The 13,653-nt window shown below is 41.1% G+C and overlaps 1 protein-coding gene across 1 annotated transcript in view; it reads right to left on the bottom strand.

Moving 5' to 3' along the window:
• The window catches only part of AK7 (adenylate kinase 7), a 64,016-nt gene that overhangs the window by 28,743 nt on the left and 21,620 nt on the right, over positions 1 to 13,653 (bottom strand). The window contains exons 6-10 of the mRNA XM_074956191.1: positions 12,532 to 12,615; positions 9,415 to 9,503; positions 8,723 to 8,813; positions 7,806 to 7,883; positions 6,490 to 6,639 (exon numbers count right to left, since the gene is read on the bottom strand). Of these exons, the coding sequence (XP_074812292.1) occupies positions 6,490 to 6,639; positions 7,806 to 7,883; positions 8,723 to 8,813; positions 9,415 to 9,503; positions 12,532 to 12,615 (492 nt within the window). The remainder of the gene's footprint in view (positions 1 to 6,489; positions 6,640 to 7,805; positions 7,884 to 8,722; positions 8,814 to 9,414; positions 9,504 to 12,531; positions 12,616 to 13,653) is intronic.

Here is a 13,653-nt window from a genome sequence, read left to right as displayed (position 1 = left end):
TGGTAGGCGGGCGGCTGGCAAGCAGGGATCTAGCCAGCAGCAGGACCTGCCAGTACTGATGCAGGGGAGACAGAAAATATGGGACAATTTTCCCATTTTTAAGAAAAAGTCAGGACACCTGCAGGAGGGCTTAAATACAGAACTGTATTTTTAAAAACGGGACGTCTGGTCACCCTAATCATAAGCATTGAAAGTAAAGGCATATTTAGGCCTGATAGAAGCCCGCTGTGAATTTTAAGAGTCTACTCTAATAATGTTTAACAATGTAAGTAGAACTGTGCATGTAGAACAGCTTGGCTTAATGGTGAAATCCTAGCGGATCTTAAACATAAAAAAGAAGCTTACAAGAAGTGGAAGGTTGGACATATGACCAGGGAAGAGTATAAAAATATTGCTCGGGCATGTAGGAAAGATATAAGGAGGGCCAAATCGCACCTGGAGCTGCAGCTAGCAAGAGATGTCAAGAGTAACAAGAAGGGTTTCTTCAGGTATGTTGGCAACAAGAAGAAAGCCAAGGAAAGTGTGGGCCCCTTACTGAATGAGGGAGGCAACCTAGTGACAGAGGATGTGGAAAAAGCTAATGTACTCAATGCTTTTTTTGCCTCTGTTTTCACTAACAAGGTCAGCTCCCAGACTGCTGCGCTGGGCATCACAGAATGGGGAAGAGATGGCCAGCCCTCTGTGGAGATAGAGGTGGTTAGGGACTATTTAGAAAAGCTGGACGTGCACAAGTCCATGGGGCCGGACGAGTTACATCCGAGAGTGCTGAAGGAATTGGCGGCTGTGATTGCAGAGCCCTTGGCCATTATCTTTGAAAACTCGTGGCGAACGGGGGAAGTCCCGGATGACTGGAAAAAGGCTAATGTAGTGCCAATCTTTAAAAAAGGGAAGAAGGAGGATCCTGGGAACTACAGGCCGGTCAGCCTCACCTCAGTCCCTGGAAAAATCATGGAGCAGGTCCTCAAAGAATCAATCCTGAAGCACTTACATGAGAGGAAAGTGATCAGGAACAGTCAGCATGGATTCACCAAGGGAAGGTCATGCCTGACTAATCTAATCGCCTTTTATGATGAGATTACTGGTTCTGTGGATGAAGGGAAAGCAGTGGATGTATTGTTTCTTGACTTTAGCAAAGCTTTTGACATGGTCTCCCACAGTATTCTTGTCAGCAAGTTAAAGAAGTATGGGCTGGATGAATGCACTATAAGGTGGGTAGAAAGCTGGCTAGATTGTCGGGCTCAACGGGTAGTGATAAATGGCTCCATGTCTAGTTGGCAGCCGGTGTCAAGTGGAGTGCCCCAGGGGTCGGTCCTGGGGCCGGTTTTGTTCAATATCTTCATAAATGATCTGGAGGATGGTGTGGATTGCACTCTCAGCAAATTTGCGGATGATACTAAACTGGGAGGAGTGGTAGATACGCTGGAGGGGAGGGATAGGATACAGAAGGACCTAGACAAATTGGAGGATTGGGCCAAAAGAAATCTGATGAGGTTCAATAAGGATAAGTGCAGGGTCCTGCACTTAGGATGGAAGAATCCAATGCACCGCTACAGACTAGGGACCGAATGGCTAGGCAGCAGTTCTGCGGAAAAGGACCTAGGGGTGACAGTGGACGAGAAGCTGGATATGAGTCAACAGTGTGCCCTTGTTGCCAAGAAGGCCAATGGCATTTTGGGATGTATAAGTAGGGGCATAGCCAGCAGATCGAGGGATGTAATCGTTCCCCTCTATTCGACACTGGTGAGGCCTCATCTGGAGTACTGTGTCCAGTTTTGGGCCCCACACTACAAGAAGGATGTGGATAAATTGGAGAGAGTCCAGCGAAGGGCAACAAAAATGATTAGGGGTCTAGAGCACATGACTTATGAGGAGAGGCTGAAGGAGCTGGGATTGTTTAGTCTGCAGAAGAGAAGAATGAGGGGGGATTTGATAGCTGCTTTCAACTACCTGAAAGGGGGTTCCAAAGAGGATGGCTCTAGACTGTTCTCAATGGTAGCAGATGACAGAACGAGGAGTAATGGTCTCAAGTTGCAATGGGGGAGGTTTAGATTGGATATTAGGAAAAACTTTTTCACTAAGAGGGTGGTGAAACACTGGAATGCGTTACCTAGGGAGGTGGTAGAATCTCCTTCCTTAGAGGTTTTTAAGGTCAGGCTTGACAAAGCCCTGGCTGGGATGATTTAACTGGGAATTGGTCCTGCTTCGAGCAGGGGGTTGGACTAGATGACCTTCTGGGGTCCCTTCCAACCCTGATATTCTATGATTCTATGATTCTATGTGTAAAAAATTACAGAGTAATCTTTTTGTGAGGAAAATAAAAGATAAAGTAGCCACAAAGCTAGAAGAAACTGGTTTGAGCTAACACTAAACCTATGCTGTCAGGGGATGAGAGTGAACATGGAAATCAGGGACTAATACATATGTATAAAAAACAACAACAAGAAGTTATAAATAAAACTGTGTAACAAAGGGAGGTTGAAGCTGTATTGTCCAGTGTTGGAAGGATTGTGATGAGATCATCCTGATGAGCTTCCCACTTGTAATTCATCACTACTTGATGAGTGTTTTTGCCTTAATAAAGATTTGTTAGACCCATCTGATGAGTAAGAGAATCTCAATCCAGCAATAACCACTCCTCCTCCTTCCCAATCTGGCCAGGAGGGCTCTGGAAGCATTTCCCCTCACTCCTCCCTGAGTGAATAGGGTTCAGCAGATGGAGACTCAGAAAGAGATCTCGCGAGATGACTTCAGATCTTCAGCAAGGCTAGCAGCAAAAGACCTCACCAAAGTCATGACAGAGATTGTACACTCTCTCAGCAAGCTAAAAAAAAAAAAAAGCTTAAAAAAATTAAAAAATAAAATCAAAGAAAGTGAAAAAGGGGAAGAAAAAAGCATAAAAGAGATAGTATGAGCCCTCTCACTCCTCCCCCTCTTCCAAAGAGGAGGATGGATTGTCAGGCTCTGACTCCATCATGATCAGGGAAAGACTCAGGAAAGGTATTTTCCCCCGGAGAAATTCAAGGCCACGTGAACCAAACAATGTTGTATCCACTATTCAGATTCAACCTGAACAAAAAACTAAGAGTAAGTCTACGAGCAAATTTCTCCCTTCAAAATTCTCTCCAGAGGCCCTGATTCCCCCTTTGAGGAAGTAATTAGAGATGAATGGGACAAGCCAGACAAAGGTAAGCACATTGATAGAACTGGATCTTGGGTTCTACAGGATCCAGGAAACAAAAGTCCCAGTTACTGAGATATCAAAGGTTGATGCAACTGTAGCATGTCTAGCTAAGGATATGGTTCAGAAGCAGAGTTCTAACCGAAGGATCTCATGGATAGAAAAATGGAGGCCACTCTCAAAAGAGAGGTTTCAGAGTAGCAGCCGTGTTAGTCTGTATTCGCAAAAAGAAAAGGAGTACTTGTGGCACCTTAGAGACTAATCAATTTATTTGAGCATAAGCTTTCGTGAGCTACAGCTCACTTCATCGGATGCATAAAGTGGAAAATGCAGTGAGGATATTTTATACACACAGACCACAATCTCTCTGGTCACGCGATTACAGACATGAAAGTTGCGATATTACAACAGAAAAACTTCAAAATCAGACTCCAGTGAGAGACTGCTGAATTGGAATTCATTTGCAAATTGGATACAATTAACTTAGGCTTGAATAGAGACTGGGAGTGGCTAAGTCATTATGCAAGGTAACCTATTTCCCCTTGTTTTTTCCTACCCCCACTGTTCCTCAGACGTTCTTTTTAAACCCTGGATTTGTGCTGGAAATGGCCCACCTTGATTATCATACACATTGTAAGGAGAGTGATCACTTTAGATAAGCTATTACCAGCAGGAGAGTGGGGTGGGGGGAGAGAAAACTTTTTGAAGTGATAAACACCCATTTTTTCATGGTCTGTGTGTATAAAACATCCTCACTGCATTTTCCACTTTATGCATCCAATGAAGTGAGCTGTAGCTCACGAAAGCTTATGCTCAAATAAATTGGTTAGTCTTTAAGGTGCCACAAGTACTCCTTTTCTCAAAAGAGAGCGAGGCCTCCTCAGCGTCCTTCAGGGCGTCCATAGCAGCTACTTGCTTTGCAGGGCATCTCTCTCCTGACTGAAAGATCTCAGAGCCCTCAAGAACAGAGATCACCCTCAGACTGATTCTATTTTAAAGAAAGTTGCCCTGGCAACAGCATTTGCTCAATGGATGCTATGAGATTCTCAGCCAAAGCCATAGCCTCCAGCTCAGTGACCAGATGCCACTAGAGGCAGGTGTAGTACTCTGCCAAATTCACAGGAACCCTACGTTTTGGAGATAAACTAGCCAAGGGTAGTGGCAGACAATGCTGCAAAATCTAAGCAATCCCTTCCAACACAAAACCATGCCTTTAAGAGAGTACATGACAGCGTTCAGACAAAGGTTTTCCTTTTGGCCTTCATCCTCACAGAAAGACCAGTGAAGAGACAGCATGTTCTCCAGAGGAAAGCCGTGGAACCGTGGCTCGGGAGAAAAGCCCCAAGGGAACCCTGCTGCTCCTAAAGGCTTGTTATGACAAAGATCACATAGGTCTTCACCCAGAACTGAGCTTGGGTGCAGGATTTCCCATTTCCTGGAGGAAAAGGTTGCTTTGACCACAGACCAGTGGGTCAGGGAGATAGTGAGCCAGGGATATGCTCTTAAGTTATGAGCTCCATCCCATCAATTTTTCATCCAGTCCCCCATTTAAGGGACAAATCTTGTCTCTTTCCACAAGCTTAGAAAAACCCCTTGCAGTGGAATCAATGTGGCTGTACTGTGCAAAGGTGAGCAGAATTTGAAGAGGCTACTCTCCGAACAGAACAAAAATTGGCTTCCTAAGCCTCAGGATGCAGTGAGGATCTGGATGAGGTAGTGGATATACTACTACCTTCCTCCATGAGAGGTGGCACAGGAAACACAGGTGTTATTTCAGCTCTAAAACCAGATCTGCAGGTCTATGAATGACTCCTCCCTGTCAGTTCCACAGAGATCCACAGCATACTGCCAAGCCATATGGGCTAGGCATTAGCATCAGGATTCAGGGCTAAACGTATACTTGCTAAAATACCACTCTACAATGTAATTGACAGTAGTATGTCCAAAACTCACCTACATCAGGATCTACTAGTGCTGATGCATGTGCCTACATACGGTACCACTAACTTCAGTAAGACTCTGGACAGGGGAGGGGTCTGCACTAGCAGTTCCTGAAGCAAGACGGGGGCCTAAAACTATATACAAACATAAGACTCTCTAAAATTCTCTTTTGCCTGTCAATAAACAGTTGATCGGGCTGGTCATACTTTGGGCCACTAATAATAAGAGTTTTAACATCATCCCTTTCCCACCTCCAAATTGTTTGTATCAGTATTTCATGTATTTACTTGAGTGTTCTTTTTTTGAACTGGTATGTCCATGTGATCACAGATCTAGCAGCCCAGCCCAGCCCTGAAAACCCCTTTCTGTGCATGAGTGCTGGGACTTTCAATGAACCACAAGAGTTTTCCTTTGTTCTGGACCTTCTGCATCCATGGAGGCTTGGACAGGATTTACTCTTTACACACTGATATCACAACAATCACAGTCATAGCCAGGAAGCTTTACAAAATTAAAGACAAAACAGTAACTGCATGGTCACAAAAACTCTTGCACCATTAGTAACTATACTCCTGATCATTTGAATATAGCCAAATATTTAGCCCACTTAGGAAACAGTGTTCCATATTACATTTGGAACTGGGTGAGGGAACAAATGTGTTATAACGGAGCCTGCTGATTTAGTTGTAACCAGAGCAGACAAAGGACATAAAATACTCTCTCAGCTACTGATCCTAAGGCCAGGTCTACACTACAAAGTTTTGATGGCATAGTGACGTTAGTCAGGGATGTGAAAAAATCCACACACTTGACTGTCATAATTATGCTCGCCCCCATGTAACTGGAGCTATACTGGCAAAAGAAGTCCTTTAAGAAGTCAATATAGCATATGTTACGTCGGGAGGTGATTTAGCTATACTGATGAAAGATCTCCTTGTGCAGGTATACGCTGCATCTCCACTAGGGGGGTCTCTCTGCTGATATAGCTATACAGTACCAATGTAGCTGTATTGGCAAAGCTTTTCTAGTGTAGACTAGCCTTAAAATCAAAACACCTGAGTAAACAGATGTTTCTTATTTCATTCCAAAAGTCACCATATTATGGTATATCACATGAAAGAGCTAACTCCGGAGCCACAGCCCTCTGCTGATTTCACCTGCAGGATTTCAGTTCTAGGGACAACAGGAAAGGTATTTCTTCTCTTTAGTTCTTCGGTCCTTCTTTCAGTTTTAGTTCCCAATATATTGTATTTGTCAGTTTATTTTGAATCTCTTAACAGCATTCCAAATATTGTCACTTAATGTATATTTATACACTCCTCTTTGAAAAATATCAGAGCACTTCAATACAGCATACAGGAAATAATTACCAGTAATTCCCGACTTTGTTTGTATTCTTTGAGGACTTGCCCAATATTCTCCACCAGTCCTGTCTGAGCAACCCACTTAATGTTGAAGTTCTCCTTCAAGAATACAGCTTCCATCCGCAGGTTCACAAGTAACATATCCAAATGTGTTTGCTAAACAAGCAAAAGTACATTTAATTGCACACAGAATTCCCTGTTTGATATTAAAGGGACAGTGCCAAGTAGCTTAATCCCAAAATGTAGGTCTTTAAAAAAAAAAATGGAGGGGTAAGGAGTGCTGCTTTACAAAACCAAAAATTAATATTTTCAAGATTTAACAATTTAAATGAAAACAGGTTTTATTTTTAATTTAAATATTCCCATGAAGTGTTGGAAATCCAGCCACTATACCACTGGTTTGTGATCATGCATGGAAACCAAAGAGTGGAACTTTCATTTTCTAAGCAGAGAGAAGGGCAAAAAGTAAACAAAGGGCCCTAATCCAAAGTGCACTGAAGTCAATGGAATGACTCCCATTGACTTTAGTGGTCTATGATTTAGGCCTAAAGACAAGAATTCAATTTTAAAATTTTAGTTTTAATAATCTAGCTTGTTATTAATGACAAAGAGTTAAGGAAATAATTATGTAATATGATTTTTTCTTGATAGTCTCTCTCCCAGTCCTAACTCCATGCTGCAAAGACTACCATCTGTGGGCATTTTGTTACTGTAACCAATGAAGTGGCAGTCATTAATTCCATCTCTCTTATCTCCTGAATCTATTCTTATTCATAGATTTTAAGGATAGAAGGACCTTTATAACACAGACCATATTCACTCAATTATCCTTGCACTGAAATATTAAAGGGACACATTCTAAAGTGCCTTTAACAATTCATACCTAGTTTACTCCAAGCTGCTTGTAAGAATACAGAAACAATTCACATCTGCCACCTCTTATTGACTAATCAGAATAAAAAATTTTGTAGCTCACTATTTACATCTTATTTCCTCTGTAAAGGCTCAATTCTATGCAGGCCTCCTGCGAGGTGCTTAGCATCTTCAACTCACACCAGCTCCAATACGCCACTGGAGAGCCTCAGGATCAGGTTCTACATACTAGCAAAAACTCCTCATAATTCTCTATTATGTGGTTTATAACCTGCTTCTTCATTTACTTTATCTAATTATAGTTTATGCACTTTTGTTGACATATATTTTGTGTCATATCTTTGTGCTGATGTAAACAATAAGAAAAGAATACATTGCATGGCATTTATATTTTCATCTCATATCCCTTCCTTAAAGAAGATATTCAAAAAAGGAAACAAAATACTAACCGTCAAGTCTTTGCTTAAGAAAGCGTTTTCTCTTGGAATCTTTTGGATTTTTCCTGGTCCAACATTTTTGCTAATGCACTGTCAGAAAACAATATTGTACACATATTAAATTGGGTACTCATCTAATCCATACTTCTGGCATGCACAGCAATCTGAAGAACATGTGTGTACTAGTTCAAGTTTAGAGACATGGTAGAATACCTCTGCTAGGCTGTATATCAGATCTTTTTTGCTATCTGTACTGAAAAAAGGAGTGTTGCAAGCTTTCTATTTTATGGACCACATCGTAAAGCCAAGAGCCAATCATGGACCTGCTTTCTTTCCCAACACTCCCACTACATGATTCTCAAAATATTTCATTCTGCAGACGACCAGAAAAAAGGCTCTGAAGTCCATGGATTACCATCTGACAATCTCTGTCCTAGTATGTTCAATTTTCAGTGTCGGTAGGCAAATAAATTGCCAATTACTTCGAAAGCACTTTTAAATAATAGAGATTTAAAATCACCAGATTGCTACTTCACAGCAGCTTCCAGGTTACTTTGCTGGATTCTGCTTCAAGGCATGTGATTAAACAAAGTAACAAACTATATTCCTACAATTCAAGGGGAAAAAGAATTTCAAAAAGACACTAACTGCCTAGTTACAGTATATATGAACTGGATGAAAACATAAGGTCGAATCCATCAGCCCTTTATCACAGTCAAAACCCCTTTTGAAACTAATAATTTTGCCTGAATATGGACTACAGGACTGGGCCCACATTTTGCATTATAGGATTTCAAGACTAGTTTTTATAAAATTGTTGCACAGAATCATTCAGGGAAGATTCAGGGACTTTTAACAGAGCGAGGCCTAAGGATTTACAAGACTAAAAAGATACCTAGACAAAGAAACAAAATCTTAAGCTGTTTTACCTTAACTATGGCCTGAAGAGTATGTATAGATTCATCCACTGCCACAATGTAGTGAGTCCTTGGCCTATGGTCGGCTATATTTTGTAACACTCTGCAATATAGCAAATGCAATAAATGCCCATTAGTGGAAGGAAAAATATTGTGTCTTTAATATGAAATATAATATAGAAGCAACCCCGAGGCAAAGGGTATGAGGAAACTCTGAAGGTGAATATTCCAAAGCATGCTATTTTCATATTGATTTTTATTCGTAAGATAAGATACCTAGATATCTCAGTTTGGCCAAGAAAATTCAGGAATATGAAACAATGTCTCTAGAATATACACCAAACTGCTACTTGTCCTTTCTATCCTGGTTTCAAAAACTGAAGTGCAGTACCCTGTTGGTTCCATTTGGTTGACTGGTACTATGTTCTGGACATGGTACTTCTACGAATTTCTTGAAAGCATGGCCTCAGTGTGCCTGTAAGTTATTACTTCCAGAAGGCCTATTTCATGTTGGAAATATTTAAAACTCCATTTGCCTGAAAATGATGTGCCAAAGTCAACTGTAATACAATGCCATTTTAAAAAATAATTAAAAAAAAAATATGGTAGCAGCTGTTTGAAATCTCCACTGGTAGGTATGGTTTTGCTACATATATGGATATTAAGCATTTCTAGGGATGGCCATCCCTAAAAAGCATACTTACGCTGCTAAATCAACAACATGAATGGTTGGAAGAAAATTGTTTCCATCTCCAAAAACTGGTATTGCAGGAGTCTCACCAAGCCAAGCTGTCTGAAAATAAATACAAACGAAGCAGGAGGGTTATATTTAATTAGAGTTGCAAAAAGGAACATATGTACAGTTGGTGAAACTAGGTACATCCTGAATTTTAATGTTCAGTTTCTTGGATGTGAGTCTGAGCCACAGCTGAATAATCAATTCTGCGAGCTGCTGATGTAGGCGAGCAGTCTACAAAGAGCCTACAAAGTTAGTGGGCATTTTTGACAAAACTGCTCAGTTTTGGAAAAGCTTTATTATTATTATTTTATATCCCAAAGGATATAAAATAAAAATAGAAATAAAAAAAGCTTGGGGGGTGGGGGAAAAAAAATCACACTATACTGAAAAAAACATTGTTCACCTAATCCCCAACATGCAGGCTGCATACTCCGTTGGGGTTCCATGATAGATATACCCTTACCAACATAGGATATACTGGGATATAGTTCAAAAACTGTGGAATGACTGAATATGTTTTAAACTAAAAATCTGCTAAATGACTCAATGTGGCCATGTCCACACTACAGGCCTAGGCTGGCATAGCTGTATTTATAGGCTGGGAAGAATTTGATTTTTTTAAATATATAATTTCAAGGAATAATATCAATGTTTATTCTAAGCATTTTTTCTTGCACTATCGATTGAAATAGTCACAGTTGTGGGAAATTAGAGGGTGGGGTCAGACAATTATTTAATTGCAGTCTCTAGTAAGTTCTCAAGCAGCAACCTAATTTCCTTTTTTTCAGGGTTACTGGCCTATTGGATGGAGGAACCTGTAGAACTGATATATCTTGATTTTAGTAAGGCTTTTGACACAGTCCCACATGACAATCTCATAAGCAAACAAGGGAGCTGTGGTCCAGATGAAATTACAATAAGGTGGGTGTATAACTGATTGAAAGACCATACTCAAATAGTAATTATCAATGGTTCGCTGTCAAACTGTGAGGGTGTATCTAGTGGGGTCCTATAGGGGTCTATCCTGCATCTGATACTATTCAATATGTTAATTAATAACTGATAATGGAGTGTAGAGTAAGCATATAAAAGTTGCAGGTGACACCAAGATGGAAGGGTTGCTAGCCCTTGTTAGGACATGATTAGAATTCAGAAAGACCTGGAGAAATTAGAGAGCTGGTCTGAAATCAACAAGATGAAATTCAATAAAGACTAGTGCAAAGTACTCCACTTAGGAAGTAAAAATCAACTGTACAAATACAAAATGGGGAATAGCTGGCTAGGCAGTAGTACTGCTCAAAAGGATCTGGGGGCTATAGTGGATCACCAGTTGATTATGAGCCAACAATATGATGCAGTTGCAAAAAAAGCTAATATTCTGGGATAACAGGAGTATTGTATGTAAGACACTAGAGGTAACTGTCCTGTGGTATTTGGCACTGACAAGGCCACAGCTGGGTCTGGTTTTGGGCACCACACTTTCAGAAAGATGACAGTTCAGAGGAGCGCAACGAAAATGTTAAAAGGTTTAGAAAAACTGACCTGTGTGGAAAGGTTAAAAAAACTGGGTATATTAGTTTTGAGAAAAGAAGACTGAGGATAGACCTGATAACAGTCTTCAAATATGGTAAGGGGTTTTATAAAGAGGATGCTATTCAGATGTTCTCCATGTCCATTGAAGGTTGGACAAGAAGTAATGGGCTTAATCTGCAGCAGGTGAGATTTGAGTTAGTTATTAAGAAAAACTTTCTAACTATAAGGATAGTTAAATACTGGAATGGTCTTCCAAGGGAGGCTGTGGAATCCTAGTCCTTGGAGGTTTTTAAGAACAGTTTAGATAAACACCCATCAGGGATGGTCTAGATTTACTTGATCTTGCCTCAGTACAGGGGGCTGGACTAGATAACCTCTCAAGGTCCCTTCTAGCCTTAAATTTCTATGATTCCATATTGGCATACCTATGCCAGTGTACACCCCCAGTGTAGACACAGCATGTGCTGTCAGAATGAAGAGTTCTTGCGGCACAGTAATACCATCTCCACAAACAACATTAGCTATGTCAACAGAAGTACTTTTTTATCGGTATAGTTGTGTCTCTAATGGAGGTTTTGCCAAAATAACTGTGTCAACTAGTGTGTGTATTTTTTTCACACTACTGGTCAAAACAATTATGCTGTGTAACGGTGCGCAACTCACCCCTGCGGCGCCTCCTACTGGTTGTCCAGGAATTAGCTCTTTTTACCAGCTCCAGAGCACCCTCTGCTGGTGTCCCGCCACTGCTGGCCCCCGTGTCCCTCCCGGACCACGGTGCCCCTTTATCTGGGGGTTCTGCCACAGCAGTGTCCCCTCACTCTCAGGGTCTCCCCTCCCCAGGGAACCCTCAACCCCCTAATCCCACCTTGCCTCAGCAGCTACTGCCAATCATCATCTAGCCCCCACTCCCTGGGGCAGACTGCAGTATAAGAGCCAGTCATCATAGGCAAGGGAGGTAGGACCTACTGCCTTTACCTAACCCCGGGCTGTCCCTTCGCAGCCCCAGAACCTGTTTAGGCCCCGCGCAAGGCCCAGCAGCCTGGGGGTTTCCAGGCGGGAGCTCCCCAGCTCCTTTTGCCTTTCCCCAGCGCTGCTCTACTCAGGTAGTTTGCTCAGTCCCCAGGCAGCCAGGTCCTTCCCTCTCTACAGTCAGAGAGAAACTGCCTGAGCTCCTGGCTCACAGCCTTTTATAGGGCCCAACTGTGCCCTGATTGGGGCATGGCCTAGCTGTGGCAGCTTCCCCAGTCAGCCGAGGCTTGCTGCTTTCCTCAGCAGCAGCCCCCTCGCAGCCCAAGCCCTCTCCCAGGACTGGTTTCAAGCCCTTTCAGCCCTGGAGCAGGTCACCACCCTGATACATGCTGGTATAAGTTTTAAGTATAGACCATGGGAATGGACTTCAAGAGGCATTGGATCAGGTGCTCTGCCTTGTTAGTAGAGACATTGAGCATACAGTAATACTGTAGTTAGAAGTTTGTTAAATTCCTTTTCAGTTTACTTTTAAGAACTGTGCAATATTAAACTAAACTTCACCAAAATTGAAAAAGTCTACCTTAAAAAAGTAGTGAAATATTCCTTCTTCAGCTCCATACTGAAGGCCTGAAGCAACAACATAGGTTGAAAATTTGTTTTTGTTCTGTGGAGTAAAACAGGAAAGTTTTAAAAAACACTATGAACAATGTTGTAAATTAAATTTTGTTGACTTACCGTGAAATTGCACTTGAATTCTATATATGGAATAGTTCACTTACATCACTTCAGCGTGGAAGTGAGATGAATTCCTACATAACTACTAATGGGGAAATAGGCCTTTTGCTAATACTGCCAGCAGAAACCAACAGTGAAACTAACAAGCAGGCTAGGAACTACCATTCCCAAAAGTATCCTGAATCCAAGTGAGATTCATCAAGAACAGACAGGCCACTGGTGCCAGTGGGGATAATTAAATCTGCATGAAAATGATCTAAGTGCAGCTCTTCTTTTGGATGCAGAGGACGAGGAGAGAGAAGAATTAAGTATTTTATCAACATGTTATATCCACTTTTCTGAGATAAACTTATTTCAAGAGACTGAATTGTTACATTCCCATCCACCATCTTTAATGACCTGAAAAATCAAAAGAAATTCTACTAAAAGTGGTAACATGGATAAATTGCTAAGGATAAATACAAAAGAATAGCGCAAAGCATGCAGGGACAAAATCAGAAAGCAGAAGCAGAAGTGCCTGTCTATTTTTTTCACTATGAGGATAATGTATCTCTTGAAATCACTTTTACAGCATTTCGGAAACATATAATTATAGTTATAAACTTGACTTTATAGACAAAATACTACATAAAGGGAACCTGGTTTGCATATTTAAATAATTAAAAGTTTACAGTAACAAACAGGAAATATTTCTCAGATCAGTTGACTCTAACAACTTTTTAATAATTATTGGAATAAAAAGATGTGAATCAGGGGAGATTAAAGATGGAATATTTACCATAGACCATTGAAATATGAGATAGTGGGCCTTTGAAAGGATTCAGGACTTCTAAAAATATCTTTTTAGTGCCATAAGTCATGTGCATGAGAATGTATTATCCACCATTGTGACTATAAAATTTGTATTAACATTTTGAATAATCAAGCTGTAATCTTGCAATGTAGGTCTGCTGGGATATATTAATAT

The sequence above is a fragment of the Natator depressus genome, chromosome 6 (assembly GCF_965152275.1).
Source record: "Natator depressus isolate rNatDep1 chromosome 6, rNatDep2.hap1, whole genome shotgun sequence".
Lineage (NCBI taxonomy): Eukaryota > Metazoa > Chordata > Testudines > Cheloniidae > Natator > Natator depressus.
This window is presented reverse-complemented; position numbering and strand designations above follow the sequence as displayed.